Here is a 27,933-nt window from a genome sequence, read left to right on the forward strand (position 1 = left end):
ACTTCAGGATTCCAGTTCTTTTCTTATGTCTGATATTAAAATGGTATTTAATTTTTCCTTATTTAAATTCCTGGCTGTCAAACAATTTGCATGGCAAAATTCTTTCAATGGGTGAATGATAAGGGGATTCTGAAAGCTATTTTTATCTCTAGGAGCCCTAGTAGAAAGTAAGCACGAATGCAAAGCTCATCTGTACCAAATCAAAGTAAAATTATACTTACTCTGTGACACTCTTACTAGCTCGGTCACACTAAAAACACCTGATGTGACAAAACTGTCCTGGAAGCCCAAATGTCCTGGGGAAACAAAAACAAAAGAAACAAAGTGTCATAAATAGAAAACATTTGACAAAAGAATTCTAAATATTCGTTTCACTGTGATTAAAAAAGGTGATGTCTAATTTCATAACCAACTCTTGCTAAGGTTTATGTGGGAGGGCACAGTCAGTTATATCGATGTTTTTTTAATTTGAATTGGAGGTTATGGAAAGCTATGACACAACAACTGGGTGATTTTTGAAATGGTTAAAAAAAATTCAACAGGAAATATGAAACAAAAGACGATTTAAAAAAATGGTTACCTTGGCTGACCTTTGAGATCTTAACAACTGGGATGAAAACAGCCTACCTAAGAATCAGCCAGGGTAGCTAAATTCCACAACAGTTTTTAAATGTTATTCTCTAAAGAAACATCTGAACAGGATTAGCCTTCCATTCATTCACATCAAACGAGATTTAAAGATGTTCCCTTTATTTCTAGACACACCATAGGTGAATCTTTAAAAAGTCAGGCTATGAAAAATAAGCCCTTATCCTTGAACAATAGACAAATTCTTTTGAGCACAAATAATTTAGATTTGTTTCAAGAACAGTTTTTTTTACAGATGGGCTGGTTGTTTTTTTGGCGGGGGTGGGGGGGAGAAGATAATTGTTTATATGTCCAAAATAACTTAAATCTCTGAATTTTGTAACTTCTTCATTTTTGCTGAATATAATTTCTTTTGAGATAGCTGATATTACACCTATTATTAATTGATTATTTATTTTATGCTATATTCTGGAACATTAAACATACAAATGACAAGGAATTCATAATTGATATGTCATTCTGCTCTGTACCTCAAAAATTTTTTTGATTCTATGAGTCTCAAATAGGTAGATACTATTTCAAATATATATTTTTAGGATAAATACAATCACTTATTTTAGCTTTTTAAAATTGGGGTAAGAGCTGTTCTGTTCCCCACTTTGTCTCTGGTGAATCCTCTCACCCCCCCCCCGCACCCTTGTACCCCAGTTCTCATATTCACAAATAAATAAATCTTTAAAAATAAATAAATAAAATTGGACTATGAGGAGAATTACTAGCTGAAGGGACTTTGAAAATCACTATTCTTTGTAAAGAAAAAAATATACCTTTAGGAAAAGCAACATAAGGAAATGGACCAACCTGAATATATAACAAACAATCCATACACAAAATGTTTGTTAGTGATAAAAACTAGATTTTGCCTACTACGAGGGGAATCAAGTTTACCAATGGCACAGTTTATGCACCAATAAATTTGCCAAATGTCATGCCCCAAAACAAAAAGCTACATGTAGGATTACAAATGGAACTACAAATTATTGTTTTTCTTTTGTTTGCATTAGAAAAGATAAGAAAGATGTTTTATTGAAATTAAAAAAAAAGAATTTTCAGTTCGTTTTTTGATCAGACACAGATGCAAGATATTTTAGATAAAACAGCCTAAATTTTTAGGACATGCAATCATTTTAAATTGCTTTTTAAAATAAAGTGGTAACCTACACTGTCAAAACACTGGCAAAGGTGTAAAACAATGTTACTTTAATAATAATAAATAAATTTAAAAAAATAAAGTGGCAACATATTTTATTTGAAAAAGTACTTAGGAAATTTCATCTCTCAAAGCAATCCACACCCAGGTATTTAGTTGACTTTAATTTGGGAAGAGCCTGGGGTGTTGTCTCTTGGATTAAGAGAACTGAGAAGCAAAGATAAATAAATAAAAATTCTCCAACAGAGGTATTGGCAAAACAGACCATAATATCTCTTTCTCGTGACATCATTAACATCAAATTTATGCCACAGACCATAACAAAGGAAATCCAACCACAATGTACATTAAAGTTTCTTAAAGCACATATCACAATAGCAAGGAAATTCATAGCTGAATAGGAAAATCTGGGTTGATCTCCAGCTCTTTCTCATCTTTGTCTATGTCACTTGCATGCGGGCTGATACTTGTCTCAGTTCCAACCTTAAAAACTCCTTCTTTTAAGGACAACTTAACATAAATTTCTGTCTAGACTGAATGGGAACACATGGACTTTAACCATGCCACCAAAAAAAAAAAAAAAAGCAAACAATATATTTGAAAACAAAGTATAGTTGGCACAAAGACTTGGGCAGGGGAAATCCCATGCCTTCAAGCTATCACCCTCTCTGGACTGCCCTATTCTTTTGTCCATCTCTGAAATGTTAGTGTTTGCCAGGGTTTATGCTCATCTCTCCTAAGTTATTCTGTCCATTTCTCTGATATCAGATACCAGTGTTGACTGTGAGATTTGTGAAAACTAGCACACCATTTGTTTCATTCACCACTGTCTTTACTATATGGGACAAAGCAGGTAGTAAGTGAATATTTGTTAAATAAGTAGATGAATGAATCTATAGGTCAATGATGATAAACTTTTTATCTTTGCCAACATCTCTCTTCTGGATTCCAAACCCATGAATCAAATCGTTTATTGGATATCCCTAACCAAAGAGTCCACCGGTACCCTGAGACCCAACAAGTCCAAAGCTGAGTTCATTTTCTTTTCCCCAAAAACCTCTTCTTATTTTTGTGAATTCCCTACTTGATGGATGAATCTACCATTCATCTTGTTTTCTCTGTTTAGGTGGCATTTCTGACTCCTGCGCCTGATGAGTATGCACATCAACTGATCCCCACTGGCTCCATTTTCTTACTCTTTCTTGACTACATATATTTACATCTCCCCCCATGAGTATGGCTCAGCTTCTTCCTCATTCTCACCAGCGTGATGGGACAGCCTCCTAACTATGTTCTAAATCATCACTCCCTCTAGTCCACTCTCCATTCTGCAGCCAGAGTTGTCTTACTGATAGGCAAATCTGATGATTCCTTCATTTACTCAATAAATACTTATTGAGCAACTACCATGTGCCAGGCGCTGCATTTCATGAGGGGTTTAAGACACAGTCCCTACCTTTAGGGAATTCACAGTCTCAACTAGCGTCAACTGAAAACATAGAAAACAAATGACATTAAGAATTATAAATGGCATCAGTGATTTGAAGGGAACAAATAGGCTTAGAAAGCATAGTCAAATAAGTTGTTTCTTAAGAGCTGACATCTGAGAAACACACAGGAAATAGTCAGGAAAAGAAGGGAGAAATAGATCTTGAAGAAGCAGGATTAGCATGTGCAAAGGCCCTATTGTGTTGGAGAATCTCAGATAAATCCACTATGTTCAGAGCTTACTGCCCTGACAAAAATCTTCAAAGAAGCCCCATCTCCTTCGGATGGCATGCAACCTTAATATAGCCTGTTTTCCTCTATAGGCTCGTTTTTTTTTTGTTTTTTTTTTTTTTTTAAATCTCCTGTCTCCCTTCTGCCTCCCCCCCAACCCCCGCATCCCACCAAAAGAGTCTAGTCCTAAGCTTAAAGTAGGAGGAGATAGTATGAAATAACAAAAAACAAAACAAAACAAAACAAAACAAAAAAACAAAAACCTAGAAAAATAAAAATAACCAGTAGAATTATTTCACAAATCTTGATGTAACCATTTCTTCACATTATTAGGGGATTATCAGATAACCTAATTTATGTTTATAATGTGTCCTTAAAAAAAGGTTTGTATAAATGCTCCATTTGACTTTAAAAGACTATGAAACTGGTTTTGTTCCTTTACCAATTATTTGGAAACCCACTGGTGAACTCTAGAAGAAGATAGCAATGAGAAATGAAACCTAAGAAGTGATGGAAAAAATGACACAGCTAACGTAATTACTAAGCAAACCTGAGCATATTAATATTTCGTTTTCACTAACACAAACCAAATGATAAAGATTATTTTCAGGGAAATAACACTAATCTGGGTGTGCCATGTTATTGCAAGATGAGGGAAAAAATGGAAAAGAAACTAGAAAGGTAAATTTAAGTAATTTCAAATTCAGACATTAGCATTAACAAATCTTGGGTTGGAAAGCTGATTAAACATTCCCGAAAGGTCCCAAGATTTACATTTTGAAAAGGGCCTCTCAGAAATGAGTGCAAAACATATATTTTCATTAAGGATATCTGTGATGAAAAGCTAGATTGCATCATGATCTGACTCTTCAATTTTGAACTACTGTTCAGGAGCAATTGTATAGGAGATTGAAATGAGGAGCAGATCCTTTTTCGTTTCATATAAAATGACTAAAAAAGTTCATTCACTGAAGTCTTGTTCAATGAATTTCCAATTAGAGTACAGATTTCAATATCTTGCAGTCAGTCCTACTCACAGTGGGGAGAGATTAGGCTTTCTAGGAGAAGCAGAAATACAAAAAGCTAAATTCTATTATGGGTGGTTAGAAAATGCAGCTCTCTTTACCTCAGCAGTTATTATGAAAAATGCCATTATATGGGAACAAATCTCATCTTGTGAAGGTACTGAAGATCTATCTACCTTTTAACATGACAGAAAGGATGGAAGTTAGATTTGCAGAGAGACAGGTAACTTTGCCTAACTGTTCAGAGGTCGAGGGAAGAAATAGCTGGAAACAGAGTATTGGCCTTTAAAGAAAGTTTCAGTGACTATGAAGAAGAATTAATATTTCTGAGGAAGTTGATACTTTTGATGGTATATTTATTCATCCTGTTGTGATATCAAAGAGTCCTGAGCTCTGAATTATCAAATCTCATCTGGCTAATGGATATAGACAAATTGCAAATGCAGGTTATTTCATCAAAAAATAAAATAAAATAAAATCTCTATTCTATTCTCCCCAAGGTAAATAAGGCCCCATTGTTAGGAAATGTTGGGCCTGTGACCATGGGCGTGTATCTGGGCTACAGAGGGGGAGAAGAGTCCCATTTCCTCACACAATTGATATGCCACAAGTATTTCGAATTGCTAAATCTTGAGAACACTGCTCTCACAGAACTTAGCTCCTTGTCCTTCTGAAGACAAGTGTACCTTATCAACACTCCTCCTTTCTAGAATTTTAATTTCTACTTGAGGGAGCTCCCCACTGGCTTAGGGGCGACCTGAGGGAAGGGAATGTGGCTCCTTCATCTTCCCTTTCTCACAGGGAGTTCTGGAAATTTCAGGTGTGCTGTCAATACTTTTGAGTAGAACTTCTGCTCTACTTGTCTTATACACAGCCACTTTCTACTTTATTTGGCAGCAGTTTCCAGTCTTATCTCTGCATTCCTATAACAAGCTGGGCAAGGGCAGGCTTGTGTCGTCTTATTACGTTATATCGTCCACAGGACCTAGCATGATCCCTTGTTCCGGGTGTATAATAAATATTTCTTCAGAGATCCGGATGTATGATTTGGGATACCCTTCTAAAGCATTATGGAAATGATTAGCTGACCTCCTATGATATGTTCTGTACTCTTAATTTGGGATATCTTAGAAAATAGGGGAGGTTTGCAGGTAGGGTATATCTTTGCTGATCCATTGAGCCCAAATTCTAAAATTTTAGTCTGATTTTTGACTATTTAAATTACTGTACCATTCACTGGTGACATTTGAGAGGTTATTTATTTTTAGAATAATTCCTTATAATAAAACATATGCTAAAATTCAGACATTTCTAAAAAATAGTATTTGGAGATTCTCAGATAAAAAAAAGTTTCATAAATGCATTATTAAAATGCACTTTTTTGTTGTTTGTTCTGCCATATACATATACTCAGTAATTGGTTGGTTGCTTTCATTCAACAAATATTTATCAAATGCCTCCTAGGTGGAAAGCACAGTCTTTATTCTTGAGGGCTTACATTCCCTGTGAAGGGAGATTGTGCCAGGAGTTCCAGTAATATATTTACCTAAAATTGGGTCTTTTTAATTTTTAATTTTTTATTTTTTTTTAAGATTTTATTTATTTATACAAGCACTGGGCACAGTCAGAAGCATGGGAGGGTGAGAGAATTCACCAGAGCCAGAGCAGGGAGCAGAACAGACAGACTGACGAAATACACTGCTGAGGGGAGCAGTGGGCAGCAGGAGAGGTCTGCACGCCATGTGGGACCCTCACCGGTGGCCGGGGATCGAACCAGCGCTGCAGAGGCTGCGGGCAGCTTCGCAACCCAGCGCTCAATAGCTGCGCCACCAGGGGAGGCAAATTGGGTCTTTTTATAAAACTTCCCAGGAAAACATTAGCAACTAATGAAGACTATTGCAATGTGATTTTGGGCCAAGTCTTCAGGTGGTCCACACATATCCCTGGTTGGTAACTGCAGATCACGCTTCCCAGCCTTGCTCATAGTTGGGCATGACCACTGCAAAGCAAATGGAAGAGATACAATCATCATCTGCCTAAAAAGAAATTCCTGTCCTGGATACTCCCTCTCTTTTTTAAAGAACTAGAATTTTTTCATCCATACAGAGAAAGACAGTGCCCATGAGATGGCAGAGCAGTGAGGCAGAAGGACCCTGTGACCTGAATGACAGTGTGGAGCAGAATCATCCTACTGACTTACACTGCTCATGTGGAAGAATAAGAAATGAAAAATGGATTTCAATCACAGTAAATTTTTGCCTCTTTGTTAGAGCAGTCTAGTATTTACCCTAACCAATAGAATTGCAGAGCTTTCCCTTTAGCATCTAAAGAGACACAAATTAGCGAGCCATGGGCCAATTCCATATTTTGCTTGGCTACTACAGTATTGATTTTATTTTTTTGCATGTGAATATTTTTAAACTGGGCATAAGCTTACAAATGTATCAGAATGCCTAATATTATTTAATGTATTTCATTTAGTCAAATGATCTGTAAGTTCCCGCTATGCACAAAATTTGGGGTGCCCATTACAAAACTCCTCTCTACCTTACTCTACCAGCAGAATAGGGAGAGGATAGACAGTTGGTGTCTTTCATCTAATAAAAAGCCATCACTGTTTCATGATTTCCTTGAGAATCAGACTCCAGAGCTAGGTATTCAAAGTCCTTCAAAATCATGCATCTGGTATCCTTTTTCAGTATTATCTTCCAATATTATGCAAATATAGACTCTCTGTTGTAACCAAGATGTCCTAGCTACTATTCTCCAGCTACTGATATGTTCAATCTTCCATATCAGGGTTCATATCAGGGATTCTCAAATTCTGTTATGTGGAATAGTTCCCTGAAATGCTCCACCCAAAACAAATAAAAACAAAGCTATAAATACATACAAAATAAAGTTTTCCATAGTCAAATAGGTTTAGAAGACACTATGACACCCATCCTTAAGAGAATGACAAGGAATATGTTGAAGCCTCTGAGAAACCCTGCAATAAATGAATGTTCTTAACATAATTTAACTTACTATTAAATAATTTGACAAGGATATTTGTTTTGGCAAATGCTACTCTGCAGATACAATTCTCCACTCCTTTCCCTTTTTCCCCCATTTGGTTTAGAAACACCAGTGTGATGATGGGGAAAGCAGAATCTGAACTTTTGAGCTAAATAACACTTTTAATACAAAGCCCAAGGACACTCTACATCTTAATCTGCAAATACTTTAACATACCCACATTAGGGAAATGGATCAAACTTGTGACCTGTGTTATAAAGTTAGCTACTTATCTGAAAAATTTATCTATAGAACCTCCCTACCAGAATTAATTTTGATCAAAACTATAGCTTTCATTTTTCCGGTACTTACTTTGTGTTTGGTACACTGCTAAACATGGTTAGACATATTTGTTCTATGAGCGCTCTACAGTTGGTAACAGTTTAAAAGTTTAAGCTTAGAGAGGTTTAGCGACTTACCTATGATCATACAGACAGTAGCAAAATTAGCATTAGAACACGGTTTTATTTATATTCTTGAAATAAACTTTATTTCATTTTGATTCATCATATATAACACCAGTCTTAATTATCTATTCTGATCCAAAAGCCTCATCACATCATTTTACTATTTTCTGCAGTTAATAAGGGAAGAGTAGTATATATGTACATTAAATTTGACTGTTCAATGAATTAAAACAACTAAAGGGCAGTGTCTAATAGGTATTAAAACACCTAAATAAAAACTGAAAAAAGATTTTCATTTATAAATATAGACTATGTAACATCATGGAAATTACTTGGAAATTATTTGGAATTAATTGGAAAGGTTTGATTTTTTTTAAAAATAATTAACTTAATATGCTTGCCTTCCTGTAACTTCTCATCATTTACCTCAATTTTGTCCCCTGGTGTAAGCAAAATAAATCTAATCTCTCTTTCATTTTGCTACCCTTTAAATATTTGGAGACATTCTCTCAATTCCTAATTTTTTTTTCTTCTGCATGCTAAATATCCTATCTTTGATTGTTTTCTTATGTCAACAAGTTAATTTCTCCATTTCCCCTAAACATTTACAATCATGCATTTATTTTGGCTGTAGTAAGTAGAAATAAGTATTTTGCAACTGCAACTAATTCTGCACAAGAAGAGAGAAACACCTGATTTAGGGAATTTCTTTAAGCACAATAAAAAAATCCAAAAGAAGAGAAAATTTTGCTTCATGTTAGAAAAATTAAGTTCCATTGCAATTAGCATAAAATCAGTGTATTATAAATATTTTAAAATTAATTTTTATTTTTAATGCACTATAAACTTAAAAGTATTTTTTAATTAACCTAGTTTTGAACTAAAAGAATTTTTAAGCATCCTTATTGCCTTTATGTTTTGAATTAAAGTTTTCTCTAAACTTAGAGAGTAACCACCAGTAATCTGCAAATGGATCAGACTATTTAAAATAGCTTCAGTTTCTGCTCACGAATTCTTACATATACTGGAGGGAAAAATAAAAAAAAAAAATGCATTCTCTGAATACATCAGAAACTGATTACCTTAAATGAAACAGAATCACCCGAGGGCTACCCTGATTCATGGATGTAAAATAGCAAAAAACCTTAAAGCTCATTGTGCTGTTCTTCCTCTTTAGGTTTAATCCACACTGCTGGGAGGTCAGGTACAGAGAGTCCTGCTTACTTAAACCACCTGAGGACACGTGCAATGGCAAGGAAAAGAGATGAGGAGGGGCTGTGTCCTAATTTTAAGACACTTGACACTGATTTTGGTTCGCCAAGCAGGGAAAGGAAAGCATCGATGCACTAAAGCAACATATTTTAAAAGAATCCTTGTGATTGCTTTTTAAAGACTACCAAAAAAGTAAAAATGAAATTACAAATAGATGTAATTTTCCAAATACAAAATTATTTAGTGTTTGCAGCCACAACATACAAATGACTTTCATCTTTTTAAAAGCCATTTGCTTTGTACAGTCTGCTCACTTACCCAGCAATTACTTAGTGACTGATACTATAATTCACAGTGTTTATTAAATTAAAGAACCTATGTTGTACGTCTCTGCAGATACTACAGAATGCCACAAATTGTGTAGGCCACTATACTTTTGAAGTTTGCTGGCTTAGCACAAACACAAAGTATTTTAAAAGTACCAGAAAATTCTTTGTGAAATATAACAGAATGAATTAGACTGTTCAGGCCATGTCGTGTTAGCACAATGGAAGAACAGTTTTAAGACTTTAAAGTCATGTAATACAATTCTCGGTTGGATTTTTCTCATTTAAAAAAAGTAGAATGGAAGTGATTGGAAGAGAAAAGGGCCAATATTTGACAACAGAAATCAGCATAACCTTTTAACTGCAGCAGCCATGGGTGACTGCCCTTTGACCTTGAAAGATTATGTGGGATTTCAATGACAGCAGCTGGAAGTGAACATGTGTGACTAGAGAACACAGATCTGGGACTGGTACAAAAGACTGCACAATCTCTCCCCAGATCAGAGCACCGATTAGAAATTATTTCCTGGTCCTGACTTCATAGAGTGTGACAATGAAAGTTGTTTTTTAAATTCTTCCAACAAGAAATCATTGGTAGATTTCCTCCATGCCTACTCTTTCCTTCGGCCCTTCAAATCTTCTAGACTTTCTGTATGAAACAGGTCCCTCTTTCCTAAGAACATGGTAAAAAACCAAAACTTTGTGTTACATATTACTTTTCACAGATAAGATTTCTGTAAGTTCTTGAGTTCCCTTCCTGAGTTTTCAAATGACCTCTATTGTGGCATTACAAAAAAGGATATTTGTTTAAGTCTCTGTCTCTGTCTCTCTGTCTCTCTCTGTCTCTCTCTCTCTCACACACACACGTACAACAGGAACTCAGTGAAAATAGGGACTGTGCCACTGTCAAGTTTTAACTCTAATCTTTGCACAGAGTATACCTTATGGTGGATCTTCATTACATGTGTAACAAACAAACATAAAAATGAAATGTTTATTCTTATCCACTTATCCCTTTTATCCTTGAGATACAAAGGTAGATTCCTACACAAACATTTTATAATTTCATCTTTTCATTCAGTCAGTTTGACAAATACTTTAGCAACTCTTAGCCAAGTCTTTGGTGTGTTTACTCCGTAAGAAATTATGAAAAAGATGAGTACTTGCCTTCTTTTAAAGAGAAGGTTACCTAACCTAGTAGATACAGAGATTTGACGACTTGGTGAATGTGGTCATTTTTTATCTACAAGACCCTCAATGAACAACATTCATTGAGCCAATGCACAAAAGCTGATGCAGATATATTCTCAAATTCCTGTGCAGGATTCCCAGAGTTGCTGACATTGCTCTGAAACCACCAGAAAGATGCTACATGATTACTGAAAGGACATTGGGTTATGACTCATTTATGTTGTTTTGGTTTTACCATACACTCTATCTTACCTTCCACTGCTCCAGATTTTGCTACTTATGCTAGCTCTAGATCTTACTAACTACTCAAGTTTCTGTATCAAATTAGTGATTCCTTGGCTTAAGTAGGAGTTGGCTTTTCCTCTATGCAAATACTAACCTGAATTAGGAAAAAACCAACCTATCTGTGTGGTATGGGACAAGCAGAAGCTGGTGAAATTGACTTCCTAATAAGACATGGGTCATCTGCCTACACCCTTCTATAGCAACTCTACATGTTATTCCAAACAAGCCATGGGACAGATTGTTTTTCAGAACAGACCAAATCCATTTGCCGTTTCAAAATTCTATAAACAGAGTATTAAGGAATTCAATTCCCACAGCAACTATATGGGCGTTGGCTTTGGTTTTATGGGAGTTTCTGCCAAGCTCACATATCTGTGGAACTATTGGTTTAGAGTGTCCTTTGCAGCTCAGAGCATGAGGGACCAATGCTTGTGATCTCAGTTCACTTTAAGGACTAGGTCTTGCTGGTGACAGGTATACATGATAAATGTTCCAGAAGGGCTGACCTAATTTCCGTAGAAGTGAGTGTTTTGCTAAGAACATTCCCTCAAAGTGTCAGCTTGCAACCAAGGATTCCAACCTGCTGGATTCCAGTCTTCTTAGCAATTATTACCAGTGCTTATGAAAGTTCTCTTAAAATGAAATTAATTCTGTCCCACTTAATTAAATTTCTCCAGACTTACTTTTGAATATAAACAAAAATAAGTAATTATTTAAAAATATTAAGTTTCATAGTCTTCAGTCATTTGTGATCAGAAAAAACAAATGCTCTAGGCTAAATATAAGTCGAGGTGCCATGTCCTTTTTTCTTATAAAGGGATTAATATGTGAACATGTTCATTCATCTTGTGCAAGGTATTATTTACACAAAGTGTAGCAGGAGGGACAATATTGTAGAGATTAGAATCCTAAATATTCTAAGCCTCAGTTTCCTTATCTTAAAATGACAGTAATGGTTTGTACCTACCTTAGAAGTTTGTTATTAAGAATAATGAAATAATGCACTTAAAATGCTTAGCAGAGTACCTGGTACAAAAAAAATATATCTTACTTTTAAATGATAGCTATTGCTATAAATAAAAAAATATCTTAGCTCTTAAATCACAAAGGGAACTTCCAAAAGAAAAAAGAGGAAGACTTAGCTATGTTCTTTTTGTGAACAACAGTAAATAATGTTGGTGTCCATATAAAAATTGTGCTTATAAATTAAAATTTTGGCAATATAATTTTATTAGAGTGAATTTTGGGGGAAATTATTTTCTAAAAACAAGCAACTTATCTTTGAAACAAATCATTAAAGCAAATATTCTGAACTGTCTTAAGTTTTCCTAGAGTGAGATATAACAAAACTTAGATCTCAAATTTTTTTAAATAAATTTGGTACAAATTTTAGGAATCTAACTCCTAAATATAACCTTATTTACAAATATAATTTACAAGTTTAATATTCATAAAAATGTAATTATTTATAATTCCTACAATAATTTTAAATATAAATCTTATCTATTCTTTAACTGTATATTGACCATATCTATATGGACCAAGCATTATCCTAGATGTGGGGATGCAAATTTTGATCTTTAACTTTTGGGGTGATAAGTACAGATGCTTAAAGTAAAATGAATCTGAAGTCAATATTATTTTTTCAGAAAATCAAGTTTTCCCTAACTTGTCAATAAACAATACAAAGGAATATTTAGAAGAAGAGAGAATAAAAACTTTTTTTTTTTTTGCCAGTTACATTTGACTTTTTTTTTAATTAAATTGGTTAGCTAAAAATTCTTGTTAGTCACTAACTATGTGCTGCCTATTCTAGAAAACAGGTATTTAGAACTCTAAATTTTGCTTTTCAGTACTTTTCAAAGGAAAGCTATTTAAATGTTAAATGTGAAAATATTTGGCATGATATAAAAAATACACACACAAAAAGCAATACTGAAACTGAATATAGAAGTATCTTTTGAAGTGAACTACCCTCTAGTCCTGTGCACTGCAGCTCCTTACTTCAATAGTCACAGAAAACATCATTAAAGAAAGGGTCTTGATTCTTGTAGCTTTAAATCAATGCTAAAAGAATCTGCCCTTTTAGGCAAAAGAATGATCGACATGTTTCACTTTACTGACTTTGATCACTGAAGCACTTTATGATGCAGGCCATTTCCTTGATTTTAGGGAACAGACCTTTGTTTGACTCACTGAGTGGACCATGTAGTACATTCGACTCAGCGTACTAACTCCAGTTCTCGGAATTTCAGCTGTGTTTCTCATCAAGGCCATCAGCATTTTGAGGGAGACTTTTCCAGTGTTCAGAACTACAGCGTATGCTGCAGGACACCTAGCATCCCTGAGCTCCACCCCCGAATCCAAGTGTCCTCTTCTTGTGACAATCAAAATTGTCCTCACATTTTTGCACACCCCCCTAAAGGGAGGCCATATTGTCTCTTGGAGAAAAACACTCTCTGGTTATATAAACACTTCCTTCTAGATATCATTAGGTATTTAACACTATGTAATTTTGCCCACTGCTGAACAGTCTTATTGTTACTATAATTATGCAAACTCTTATAAGCCAGGGACTGATTATTGTAGTTCTTTTGAAAATCCTCTTCATCCTTAGTCATGCTCTCTACCCCTCACCCTTACCCAAGTATCTAATTCAATATTATACTTAAAACATGATTTTTTTTAAAAAAAACAAACTTTTCTTTGAGTGAGGCTCCCATCCATATGGTTCATGAATATAAACCATACATTTTGGACTTTCTGGAAGAGTGTTGATTTAAAATATTGGCTCATGGATCTGTACATGTCCGTCAACATGTTGAACAGATCTCCCTGATCTCTTCCTGTTGCTGAAAAGACATATTTACTGTTAAATTCTTAGGAATCACACAGATAGCATTTTGTTGGTTCACAGCAACATCATATACCTAAAAGCCCATGGACACTACAGAAATGTAAAATGACATGTAAAAATTAAAAACAAATATTCACTTTGGCCTTTGCTCTCAATGAAGGAATACAGGTGAAGTAAGAAGAGAAAGAGGGGGGAAATGACCCATGTCCCTACTGCTAAAACCAAATCAACATTACTCTGAAAATAGGATGAAAAATTAGGTAACGACAGACTACATGTTGTCGAACAACCAGGAATTCCAACGAGTCTCTTTGTCCTAACTTCTTGTTCACAAGGAGGGCAGTTTCTCTACCTCTAGACTCTTTTTTTAAAAATTTATTTTATATAATTCTTACATCATTTTTAATTTTTGCATAATGTATGCATTTTCATTTTGGTTATATTCCCCTTACTTCAAAGAAATAGAACAAATACTTATGAAATTCATATGGAGCCACCAAAATCCCCAAATAGTCAAAGCTCTCCTAAAAATAAAAAAGGGAAAGGAGGCATCACACTCCCAGATTTCAAACTATACTACAAAGCCATAATAATCAAAACTGCATGGTACTGGAACAAGAACAGACACATGGACCAATGGAACCGATTAGAAAATCCAGAAATAAACCCACAGATTTACAGTCAACTAATCTTTGACAAAGGAGAAAAGAATATGCAATGGAGCAAAGAAAGTTTGTTCAATAAATGGTGCTGGGAAAACTGAGTCGCTACATGCAAAAGAATGAAGATTGACTACTACCTCACACCATCCACAAAAACCAACTCAAAATGGATTAAAGAACTAGACATAAGACCTGAAACCATAAAATATATAGAAGGAAATATAGGCGGAACACTACATGACATGCACCTCAAAAACACCTTTATAGACATATCACCCAAAGCAGCGATAGTGAAGGCAAAGATAAACAGCTGGGACTACATCAAATTAAAAAGCTTCTGCACAGCAAAAGAGACAATAACCAAAACAAAGAGAAACCCCACTGATGGAGAAAATTTTTGCACACAACACTAATGACAAAGGACTTATCACAAAATCTACAAAGAGCTGATAAGACTCAACAAAAACAAAAACAAAAAATCTAGATTGTTTTTCTTGAGTCATTCTGATACTTTATTGAGCATCTGTCATTTGTATTGAAGTAGGAATAACGCCAGCTACCCTGTCCCAGGATGCACAAAATTCCTTATGCTTTGTGACCACCAATTATGCTCAACTGTTATCCCTAACACTTGGAAATCTATAAAATCTTTCCAGGTTCTCGGACAGTCACAGACCCTTGTGTATGAGCAGAAGCGTGTGTGTGTGTGTGTGTGTGTAATTTAGTTTACTTCTTCAAAAACCCACACAGAAAAAAGCACTTTCTGTCTGGGATACTTGAAATAAAACACTTTTTACTAACAGGCATTTCTGACCTTAAGTTTCATCATTAGCAATGATGTCATGAGGGACATGATTTGTTGTTAATTTGAACATGGAGCAGCCCTTCTGGACACAGCTGGTAAAACCAGTAGCATTTTGCTCCATTATACAGTAAGTTATTTGAAAAAGTCAGCTCAAATGGCCAATTTCTGAGGTTCCAGCTACCATCAATTGGGTAGGGAGAAGCTAAATATTGTTAGGGCTTTGTTTTTGTTTTTGTTTTGGAAGCTTTAATTATAAACCTAAAGTTTTCTCTACAGACTGATTCATTCATTCAACAAACATCTGTTGATGCCAACATATGAACTAAGTATAGATGATAAACTCGAAACAAACATCAACATATTCCCTGTCCTCAAGGGCTCACAGTTCAGTAAAAATCTTTCAAAAAAGAACAAGGAAGAAGACTTGATTCACCCGTGCAAGATCCAATTCAAAAGTCATCACCTTCTGATTTTAATTCTGGATCCTTAAAGCCTCACACTGTAGGCTCTAAAAACACTGATGGCTTCCCCAGAGAAGAAGATAAAAGTATAAGCCAAACTTAAAGAGAGCAACAAGGATAACCCTATGACTGGGAGACAAGTGTGGGGTAGAGGAAGAGGCAAGTATTATTTCTAGAGAAAGCCTTAAAGGGAGATAGAGCCCAAATTTGGAGAGTTTCAAAGAATTTGGACAACATTCTGTAGTAATAATCAGACTTGAATTATAATTTAGTCTATTATTATCAGGGGAATATTTTCTATAGTTTATTATTTATTTTTACATCAGATATGCTTCTTATTTAATTACTAGCTTTGAGACTGTGTAAATTAATTAAACTTTCATTAATTTATTTAAAATTTATTTGTTGAATACCTATTCTGTTCCAGGTACCATGGTAGGCATGTGGGGTACATATCTTTGACCTTTAGCTATTGCATCCTAGTTGGGGAGACAGGCCCATATAGGGACAATTTCTATGTGATGTTTATATTCCCACCAACAGTGTCCTAGGGTATTCTTCCTTCTCCTTTCTCTGTACCCTTTCTAGCATTTGATGTTGGGAATCTTTTTAATACATGCCATTCTCTCAGGTATGAGTCTGTATCTCATTGTGGTTTGAACTTCATCTCCCTTATTGAAAGTGATGAATATTTTTCCATGTGTCTAAGGCCTCCTGGATACTTCTTTGAAGAACCGACAAGCCAATTCTTTATTAGACAAGACTATCAGAGCATAATAAACAGTCAACGTCCGAAACTCACCCCTTTCTTCTGTCCCCTACTCTAAATGGCAGTATGGTGCTTCGCTAGGTATTTGACAAGGAGGAAAGCCTCTACTTAGTTCAAATATCTGAAGTGCCAACACTACCCCTCTGTTTGCATCTGCTTAAAGTATTGAAGGACTCTTGAAGAGTATTAACTTTATAGTAATGGGATCAAATAGAAGGTGTAAATAGTGGTTCCCATGGGGAGTGCGAACCCCGCCACCTCCAGAGGTCTTTTCCTCCTGCCCTAGCATCAGGTTACCGGTGTTGTGAGAGACTCCTTCAAGACTGACGCCACATCTATACCACCAGAAAGCGTGGCCACCAGCCCAGCACACTAAAGAGATTTCCAAATACAAAGGCGCACTGAATTGATTAACATTTCACCTGAGGCGCATCTTGACTGAGCGACTCCAACTGAGTCTTACTTTGTAAAACATCTGTCACAGCAAGACTCTCTAGGTATTCTTATGTACTCAAAGCAAATGGATTTAAAAACAGACTTTACTTTATTAAAAACGTAAAAAGGAAGCAATTGCTTCTATTCATGCAATCATCCTACAAAACAGGAACGAAAAAAAATGCTACCTAAATTTCTATAATCTTGAGGTTTTCTTTCATGCTTTGAACCAATGAGAACTTGAAACCAAGTCTTTATATACATAAACCTTCTTGTGAATGTTCCTGTTTTATTCTCTCACAGTTGAAAGAAACAGCAAATAAATGGAGGAACACGGGCAAGAGAAGACACTCAGAAACATGAAAAGATTTCCGGAAGGAAGAATCTATATAGACCTGTGGATCATGGAGGGGTGCTTTGTTGGTGGGCTCTAGGGGAATCTCACATCTTACCCCAAATGACAGCTAATGGATATTGATATTGAAGATTATCAAGACTCTGAGATTCATAGGAGTAACATGCAGGGAACATGAATTAGCAGTCTCTTTTATTCAGCCCTGACAAAGTCGCACTATCGGGTCTGGTTAGTGCTAGGCTCCACATAATTAATATGATACACAGAATATTAGAGCTCAGGTAAAAACCAGTGATGGCCTTACATGGAAAATTATAGGAAAGAAGAGGAAGGGGGAGAAACTCTTTATATCAAAGAGTATTTATAAAAGAAAAAGAACATGTGATCTCATCCTGTTGATCATGCCAATGAAAAATGGTTTGAGAGTCTGACCCTACAGTGTAGATTACTAAGGTAGGGTGGATCTCCTATGGCTCTTGCAGCAATGCTGGGTCAGCGGAGCTTTCCAACACCACTGACTCTCAATCATTCATAATAATTTGCTGCAGGTCCTACCTGAAATATATCATACAGTGACATTACCAAGGCTCCTGAATCAAGACAGTAACAACAACAGCAAGAACACAAGCAATCATCATTTACAGAAGACTTACTAGGTACTTGACACTAACGTATACAAAAAAGTCTGAGAGGTGGGTGTTGATTTCTTTGCTTCCTAACTGGAAAACTAAGAAAGTTAAAGTGATTTACTTGAAGTCACACCATAAGTAAAAGATAAAGCCAGAAAAATTCCAAGCCCACCTTCTCCCCACAGGGTCCTCTTTCTCATCACACCACAGCTTGGCTCTATGCAAAGCAACAACTCACTACCCCCAGCAGCTCACTCCTATAACACAGTTCTATTTCACATGTAGCCTCCAAAGCATGAACTCAGATTATTATACATATCTGGGAAAGAAATTTCACCTCATTCATTTTAAAAATAAATCTTTGCTCTTTCCTATAGTATAATGCTCAACGAGACTTCAAGCAATTTTTAAAAAATATTTTTTGAAGTAAGAGTATACAACACTGTTTAGATTCCAAAATTAATTTTCTCACTGTGCCCACCATCAAGTGTCCAGTCACCACCCACCACCCACCAGCCAGCCCCTTCTATCTATTCTCTCCACCCTTCTTCCATGCTGGGAACCACTATCCTGTTCAGAGTTGAAAAGTTGGTTTTGCTTTTGTTTTCTTTATAGTCCAAAAATGAGTGAAACCATATGATATTTGTCATACTCCTTACAACTTATTTCACATAACTTAATCCCCTCAAGATCCATCCGGGTAGGTAATTTTTGTTATCAGTGAGAATGATGATGTCCTATGGATTTTTCCCATTTGACTTAATCTTTCGACTCAAGCACTAAAATGACAAAGCATATGAGAAACTGCATTCATTGTTTTGTTAAAGATTGTCACTACCACCTGCTTTCTACCATTACCAGAAAGAAAATGTGACTTTTTTCATCTCTGTCCCCCTCTGCAACGTTCACATAGAGATAACCTGGCTGCTATTACATTTTTCCAGCTTAAAAATTTAAAGCCAATAAATCCCAAGTACCACCAGGTTATTCTACTAGACTTGTCCTTCATCTGGTTCAGCTACAGAAGGGTATAATGATCTGTCATAAAGGTAAATTCATTACCATGAGATAATATCATCATACTCCTACTGCCCATTTTCACAGCAAGGCGCGCTTTCACTGCGATGCTGTAGCTCAGTTCTCCTGGGAGCAGTTTACCGCTGACATAATAATAATAATAATAACAACAACAGCTTACATTTATACAGAAGACAAGACTGCCTATATTTTCTAACTCCTGACAAAGAATAGCTCCCAGTTCTACTTCAGATGCATTAGTTATCACCACAGAAGGCTCAGGAAAATCTGGAGTCTTTAAAAGATGCCTGTAAATGGATCTGCTAAAGGTTCATAAAAGTTTAGCTATCACAAACAGGTGACTCAATTGCCAACTTCGCGGTGCTGGGGAAACACTCCCAGTGGTATTGCTCCAGAGAAACTTAATAAAAAACACAAAAGGGAAACACCATCATACTCGGTACTGGATTATTGGCTGACTCACTTGACTATTCAATGCACTTATTCAGGGGACAGATTTCCATTATGGTTAAAAATATCACACTTTTCTGGTGTTAAACTGTGATGCACTTATTGTAGAATGTGTAAACCCTTTCATGTTCACCAGAGGTGTTCCCCCTCCCCCCAAGGACATTGCTTTGGTCTAAAATGGGTAATCTACTCTCCATTAATCAACATAGTATTTTCCAAACTGCTTCTATGTGCCGAGACTGTGTCAAACATGGTAGACAAAAGCTAGATGAATTAGACATGGAGGAACCTCAGAAGCATACACTTGGGGTCCCTAACCTGTGGCCTACAATGACTCTTGTTTATCCAAAGAGAGACTGAAGTAACATTTGAAGTAACATGACTTTACGACAATGTTTAGATTCCAACATTACATTTTCTTACTCCTCCCACCATCAAATGTCCACCAACAATAAACCAGGCCCCTCCACCCATTCTGACAGGACAGACAATCCATGGCTGTGATACATTTGTTTATTCTGTAGATAATTCCTCCAGGCCCTCCAGGACAAAATGTGGGTCCTGTATCTTCATGAGTTTGGATAGTACTAGTGATGGAATTCTACAAAATAGGTGATTCAGGGACAGCCTCATTTTGTGAGTAGCCTAGTGTAATAGTGGTAAGTGATAAAGAAGAGGTAAGAGGGTGAAAGCATTCTAGAAAAAAAAAATTTACTACAAATCCTACAGTTTATAGTCAAGAGCAATTCCAGGATGTGAGGGTGATAGGTGAAATGGCTGAGGACAGACAGATAGCCAGAGAAGAGAGAGGCAACAGGCTAAATAATGGGTTTCTGAAAATAATCAGAAGTCAGTTTCATGCTAAGAGAAAGGCAGTCCTTTGGAACCAGACTCTGGGTTTGGATTTCATCCATATCTCTTTACAAACTGAACCTGAGAGTCTTCATCTGTTAAATGGGACCACAACTGCCCATCAGGATTAAATGAGGGCAGGCCCTTGAGAGCCCTTTCCATCCTACTGGAGGAGCAGTCACACAGGGTGTGGCCTCAGAATGTGCTCTGGAAGGAATCCAGGTTCTCGAATGCCTACGTGGGGACTTGTGAAAACTGTCTGCCTTCTCAGATAATCTTTCTAAAAGGTCTGCACGGATATCAGATTTCATTAGTCTGCATGTCAGACACCACAGCTCGAGTCTCTGATGTCTGACCTGAACCTCTCTGACACTTCTTTCTTCTGCTGCCCCTCAAAAATGCAGACTTTGACAGGACCAGCCAATACTGTTGTGTGTAACTGAGGCTCTGGAAGGTACCTCTGGCCTGAGGCCTGTTGGCACATGGCCATGAGTTGCCTCAAGGTTATCTCTGTCTTGCTAACTAACCAGTTCCAAGACCTTCTGGTGCTTCCCACTTTGCCCTTCTTTCTCATTTCTTACTTCTCCTTATGATGCCTCTGGCTCTCTATCTTAACATCCCTCCTTCCTGTTCTCTATCACAGCTCCACTTTCTGCCTTTTCCTTCTCTCTCCTTCAAAGGGGTCCCTGCTCCTCACTCTCCCCTGCCAACCATGCATTTTACATACATAGCATTTCCACTGCTTTCCCTTTGCTCCCCATTTTATTTTACATTCTGCTGTCTCTATCTATGGTGGGAATTCTAGTAAGGGACCATGAAACATCAGGCTTGAAAAGCCAACACAAATTTACTTCAATTTCATTGTGAGCGTACTGCTACTTACAACTCACATTTATTCGTATCCTCACTTGACCCCTGCTATGAGACAAACACTGCCATCATTCCCATTTTCAGATGAGATTAAGCGACCTGAACAAAGTCTGCACAGTTATTAATTAGAGCCTGGTGACTCCAAGTTCAACTTTCTTTCCCCTCACTGCTTCCCTCATTTTGCATATCAGGAAGGAAGGAAAGGCGGTGCCACATTTCAGTTCTCTCTTTCCTTATTTATTCCTCAAAGATTTGGGTGTCTCAGAACATGTTTGCACTACATAGAGTACTTCTTGGGGGTTGGGACTGTCACCTCTCCAATCTTACTAAGGATCAGTTTCTAGATAAAGTGGCAGGAAGTTGAAGGTCAACTTTGAGAACGTTCTCTCCAATCAACCAAGCTTGCTGGCATTCTCCCTGCCTTCTCAAGGGTCACTCCAAAATGCCCTGCATTGCTAGGCAGATCCTAGTTAGTCCTATTAGAAAAGTATCCCAACTCTGTACTGCCCACACTTTCTATCCACAAATTTGTACAGCAGCAGCTCTTTGAAGAGGAATATTTACTCAAGCTAAAGAAATAGCCAAAGGAATTTTGGGTTAAATGTAACTAACACTTAATGAGCTTGTACTTCAGAGGACAACCTCATATAGAGACAACATAGCATTTGGATGTCACCATGATCCCATACCTGGGTTACTACAGTAGTGGCCTATATGGGTTCCCTTCTTCTGGTGATCTCCTGTAGTCTACACACAATAGCACTAAGTTCTTTCTCTCTTATTCTCAAATCCTGCCAATGGCATCCACAGTGGGGAGTAAAAGCCAAAGTTTCAGAACAACTGCAGTGGATCTCAAGTATGATCCCTGGCCCTGCAATAGCAGCATCTCCTGGAATCTTGATGGAAATGCAACAGAATAGAAACTCTAGGGACAGTGCCCAGAAATGAGTGTTTTAATAAGATTTCCAAAGGACAGTGATGCTGCTGAAGTTCGAGTGCCCCTGTCTTGCATAAACTGCCCTCATCCCCAGCTCTGACTCCCTCTCCTATTCACCTCCTCACTCACATCACTCCATCTACTGGTCTTCTCCCAGATAACCTGCTTGTCTCACTTCCTCACCTTCTTCAGGTCTTCATTCAAATGTCAATTTCTTGGCCCTATGTCCATGGCCATCTTTGTTAAAACTACTACTCCTCACTCTCTTTTCCTCTTCCGTACTAAATTTTTCTCCACAGCATTTCTCATCTTTGACTATATGTATGTTTCTGACTTATGCTTTGATTCTCTGTCACCATCAACTAGAATGTAAGCTCCTGGGGTGGGGGGTGGGGGCAGAGAGTGTTAGGTGCCTTATTCACTAATGTGTCCTGGGCAAGTAGAAAGGTGTCTGGCACAAAGTAGGTGCTCAATAAATATTTGTTAGATGTTAAAGGAAGGAATGTTATGTTCTGCCACTTAATAACCATGTGACTTTTGCAATGCATTTAACCTCTCTGAGGCTCAGTTTTCTTTTCAATAAAAAGAAGACTGAGTAACATGAACAACATATACAGTGCTCAGTTCATTTTAGTAGCAACTGTGATGTTCAGAATAGAAAAAAAATTTTTCAATATCATTAGAACCAAATGGAGAGTTATGGCTTGAATTTTTAGAAGCATCGTTAAAGTTTGGAGACTATGGTGGGGGGAAGTGGCTAAAGATACATCCCTTTTTTGGAACAGGCTTTTGGGAAAAGAAATAATCTTCCTATGCTGAAATTGTTTTCCCAAAAAGCAGCATTTTGATGAAATAAGAACAAAGGAATTATAAACATACAATTTAATTATCCTTCAAAAAACAAAATACATATTGAATAGGAAACACATTGAAAACTTAGGTTTGTTTGTGGATGTTTTTTCCAAAATATTGCAATAAAATGTTTGGGAACATCTAATAAAACTAATATGCAGCTGGATTTTCCTGCCCCAAAACGAATTTGTGTTGATTACAAGATAGGTCACAAGGTCTGCATGCTTTATTTTTGATGCATTCATTATAATTGTTACTATGGATAAAGACTAAACACAAAATATAAAACATCCTGTTGGGGAATGATCTACCCAACACACACCACATGTTTTCTCTTCTATCATCAGTCTAAGGGGGATTTCCACAAAAATGAGATTCTTAGAAACTAAGTTTTCACTCGTCATTGCCGCATATTCCCACTTAGTCACTGTCCTGGGACCTCCCAGATGCTCTCTGATGAAATAAATCTGAGGTTTTACACTAAAAAATAACTGGCGGGGAATGAGGTCTTTGGAGAACAAAACCCTCTTCTTGTATGGTTGTGCTTAACAATATCATATCATGATAGGTGTATGGCTCAACAATTTCTTACCATTACTGCCTTCCATATGGTTTTTACTATAAACAGACTTTCTGAGAGTTACCATCCTAGGACTAGGTGAGAAACAGGTACCACACCTCCTGGTAAAGAATGAAGCAGGTCAAAAGAGAAATTCTGATCATTGCATGGGGAACTGGCAGTTGTCAAAACACGTATCTTCACACCTTCTACTTCATTCCACATGTAATCCTATTGGTCCTACGCAACAGCAGTGTGTCCACATAATATTGTAAATAGGAAACTGATCTCCAGGGGAGTGCTATAACTGAAATGCAAAGAAAAGGTCACCAGGCCCATGGCTGCGGGCTGCCAATACCACCTGAGGATGCAGGCCTAGTGTTTGCTTTTGCCGGTGACCTGCTTGCATAGAACCTGCACGTTCACTCTCATTGAAGAACCCAGAGTTCTTTCCAGTGGGTAAAAGTGCTTTCAGACAAGAATCTGATATCTATCATTTCTATTTGGAGAATTAATTTAGCATGTTCTCACACACTCTCTGAAGGATCTGCATTCTACTAATCTCATTTCTCTTTAGCCAACAACAGACCTTTTCCATTGCTAAAGGTACCTTCAAGCAACTGGGGCGATCCTTGAGAGGGAATTTTTTTTTTAATACCTTTAAAAATAAACACAAGAAGAAATACCTGTTCTCCCTACACTCTGGCAAGAAATTTAAAAACCTCAATTTCTACTTCATGAGGCCAACTTAGCTTGTTTATGCTCTATAGCATATAGACTCAGCCTTTAAGCAAATATCACTTCTTAAAATCAATGGGAAGTGTCTATGGCCCAGTTTGAACCATAAGCCCAGCTGTGAAAAACAACTAAAATCATTTGAAGATTATGTGATCTGATTATTTCTATAGATTTTGTAAAGATCATTAAGTAAATTTCTTGATGAAATTTACTTACTAAATTACTAAATTACTAAATAAATAATTTATTGCATTAGGTTCTCAACATCTAGTTAGAGGGCCCTAAAAGAAGCAATCTTACCAACTTCTCTGTTACAACCACAGTCACTAACATGGGATGCCACTATGTGCCTGAATGTCCCCTTGCTGAAGTTCTACATGATGATATCAGAACTAAGAGATACCGGTATGTATCATATCTCACTGGTCATGAGAATCACATTATTAATCATGGATATTTCTTTTTCTTTTGGCTATTAGGAACTACAAAACCAAACTTATATCTCAATATTACTAGCTATAGAGAGCCTCATGGGAGAATTCTGTTGAATTTTTTCACTGATATTACCCTGCTACTTCAATTTATAAATATCCTAATCCTAATTTTTCCTTGGTTATATTTTTCATTTGACTGTACTTATTTTTGTAAGGTATCCAACCTTTATACCATGGAAATTTATGCATATATAAATTATACATGTACACACACACAACTCCCCTGTATACACACACATTTGTACACACATATACAGTTATATACAAAAGTATTAAGAACAATTTTAGTAGTGTAGTTTCAAGGGAAAGAATTGTTACATGGAATAGTAAAATTGGTTGTACTGGATTATTCATCTGTTAATGAGTTCAACAAATTTTCATGGGCTATTTACTAATATACAGAAATAACCCTATCACGTTGTAATAGTATTTTCTTTAATATTATTTTACATAACACAAATGAGGATTTAAAGTTCTTAGAATCTAATTTCTAAATGATCATCTTCTCAAAAACGTCAGGGAGGTGTCAATTTTTAAAAACTCAACATGCTTATTACTTATACTCCAGTGAAGTGGGTGTGAATCTGTTTGAATATCATATAATTATACTTAGAGGATGATCTGAAAGAGACCCCATAAGATAATGTATAGAAGAATATTTTGTAAAACTCCAGGGCATCATACCAATACTAGCTATTATTATTGCTATGATCATCAGAAATGAACTATATATTTCACTACTATGCAAGACAGTAATTGTACGCATGGACCTAAAAAATAAGAAAAAAGAATTTTTTTTTAAAGCCACCTTAGTACATTGGCTCATTAAAAGGACCAGGCCTGCCCCTGGATTCGATTTTGCTATGTTCCAGAGTCCTTTATTAGGACTCTACAAAATAAGGATAAACTCAAAAACCCTCAGATATTTGAAAGCTCTTTGATCTCAAGAGAGTGGAACTCAATTTCTAGTTTTAAAATATTCTCCAAGTGAAACAGAAGTGAAAACCTAAAGAGATGAGAAATAGTCTTAGTGAAGATATTTTCCTGTTTGTTCCTTTTTGGTTATTAAATACAACCAAGCTATTTACTAACAATCCAGGAAGCACAGAACTAAGACATTAACCAGCTTGTGTTATAAACTAAAAGGAGGTTGAAAACACAGCATTGTAATACAAACACAGCTTATAAGTACAGCCTGTGCACCTACTGTTCTGCCATTTCAACTTTGAGTAGCTGTACAAACAAGTCTATCTTGAGGAAACAGACTGGGTAATTTTCCATTTGGACTGTTTGAGATCTCACTAAGGGCTTCAAGCTTACAGAAGTCTGTGTGGCCAGACATTTTCCTCAAATTTGTTATCTATACTTCTCACCATTAAGATTTTCCTTTAACAAAAATGCTTTTCTTTAAGATTATGCTTTAAGTGAAATCTTTTCTTCTACCAACACTGAGCTTATATTAAAAAAAAAATAGAGTGATAGTGGCCCCACTGGGGAACACAAGTCAAAAATCCCCTTTTCTATAGTCTAAGATGACCCAGATCCATCTTTCAAAGACTTGTCTCTTTTCAAAGTTCAGAGGAAAGTTCAAGAGATCAAAAAGAGAAGGTAAAGTACTAATCAATGAAAAGATCAAGATGCAAAATTGCTGTAACAACAGTAAACGTTAACAGTGATTTGAGGGACCTTTCGTCTTTTGATACAGGATGAGAATCTGTAAGAGAAGGAAAACTTAAGCATTTTTAGCATGTATCTAGATAAAACCATCTTGTAGCTTCTATAACCCCACAGGAATACCCAGGAGAAAAGTTCAAGCAATGAATAAGAGCTCTACTATACATTTATTTTAGATATGCATGAAAATACAATTTCATAAGCAACAGGTCTCAAAATTTTCAACATACCTGTTCTACAAAAAGTGAGATCTTTTTAGAGAGACTTTTATTAAGCAGGAAATAAACAGGATCTTACTTTCAAATGAATGCAACCAGTTTGAACAGAGGGATATTTTTCTCAGTGTGTTGTAAGTTATCAGTAACTAAAATAAAGTCTGGTTCATTTAAGATGGGCAACAAGGTATCAAAATACCATTTAAAATTAGTAGTTTCCACTTAAAATGAGTGGTTTCCATTTTTTGAGCACTTAGTTTTAGGCTAGATACTGTGCTAAATACCTTTTATGCATTATCTCATTTAAGATTCTTAACAACCATGAGGTAGACACTACTGTTAGCTTCAACTCACAGAAAAGTCAATCAAGGCTCAAAGAGAAACAATTACTTGTTCAAGATTATAGCTAGCTAATGGCTGAACCAGGAAGGGAAACTTGTTTTTTGGTTTTCTAATTCAGTGCCTTTTCCAACACACTGACTGGTTGAATGATGTGAGATCAAGATTTAAATTTTGATGACAACGAGGCTACCTACATGTATGAACTGATAACAGCTTTGATTTATGCTGCTAGGAGTACAATAAGTCTTCACTTAATATCATGGATAGTTCCTTGGAAACTGCGACTTGAAGACATTAAAAAAAAAAAAAAATTTGACCACAAGTTAACTGATATAAACGAGAGCTAAATTCCTATGGCATATTTCTGGTCACTAAAACATCACCAAACTTCTAAATAAAGATCCAAAACATTGTTCTAATATTCAACAAGAATTTGTATTCTTTCATTCATTCATTCATTCATCTTGCAAGATTACTTGGCTCTTTGCAAAGCTCACCAACTTTCAGACCACACAGTGCCTTTGGTGGCTACTTCATTGATCTGGAACATGCTTCTTTCTTTACCATACTTACTCTTCTCTCCTGGTTGAAATCTAACTTTCCACTCTCTGCCTCTAAAGTCTGACTTAATCATTCCCTCTTCTCCATTCTTAGAGCACTCTGTCTGTCTTATTCTTCGAGCATTTAGCATATTTACCCTGCATTATTATTAGGAGGTTAGGTGTCTATCACCTGAAGAAAAGAGTATGTCTCTTAAACTGCATCCACAATCTCTTGTATCACCCACGTCTCTTAAATAGCCGCCTGAACACAGCAGGCACTCAATAAATGTTTCATGTATAGTTAAAATAGGAAACTCTAGTTCTATTACTGCAACATTTATATCAAAGAAAAGACTATTCCAAAAGGAACTAGGAGT

General features: G+C 36.3%; 1 protein-coding gene across 4 annotated transcripts in view; it reads right to left on the reverse strand.

The window, feature by feature from the left end:
• The window catches only part of NFIA (nuclear factor I A), a 365,327-nt gene that overhangs the window by 128,504 nt on the left and 208,890 nt on the right, over positions 1-27,933 (reverse strand). For all 4 annotated transcript variants that reach the window (XM_054691349.1, XM_037498442.2, XM_037498444.2 and 1 more), the window contains exon 4: positions 222-296. In XM_054691349.1, the coding sequence (XP_054547324.1) occupies positions 222-296 (75 nt within the window). The remainder of the gene's footprint in view (positions 1-221; positions 297-27,933) is intronic.

This window comes from Talpa occidentalis, unplaced genomic scaffold (assembly GCF_014898055.3).
Source record: "Talpa occidentalis isolate TD23 unplaced genomic scaffold, MPIMG_talOcc4v2.1 talOcc4.9, whole genome shotgun sequence".
Lineage (NCBI taxonomy): Eukaryota > Metazoa > Chordata > Mammalia > Eulipotyphla > Talpidae > Talpa > Talpa occidentalis.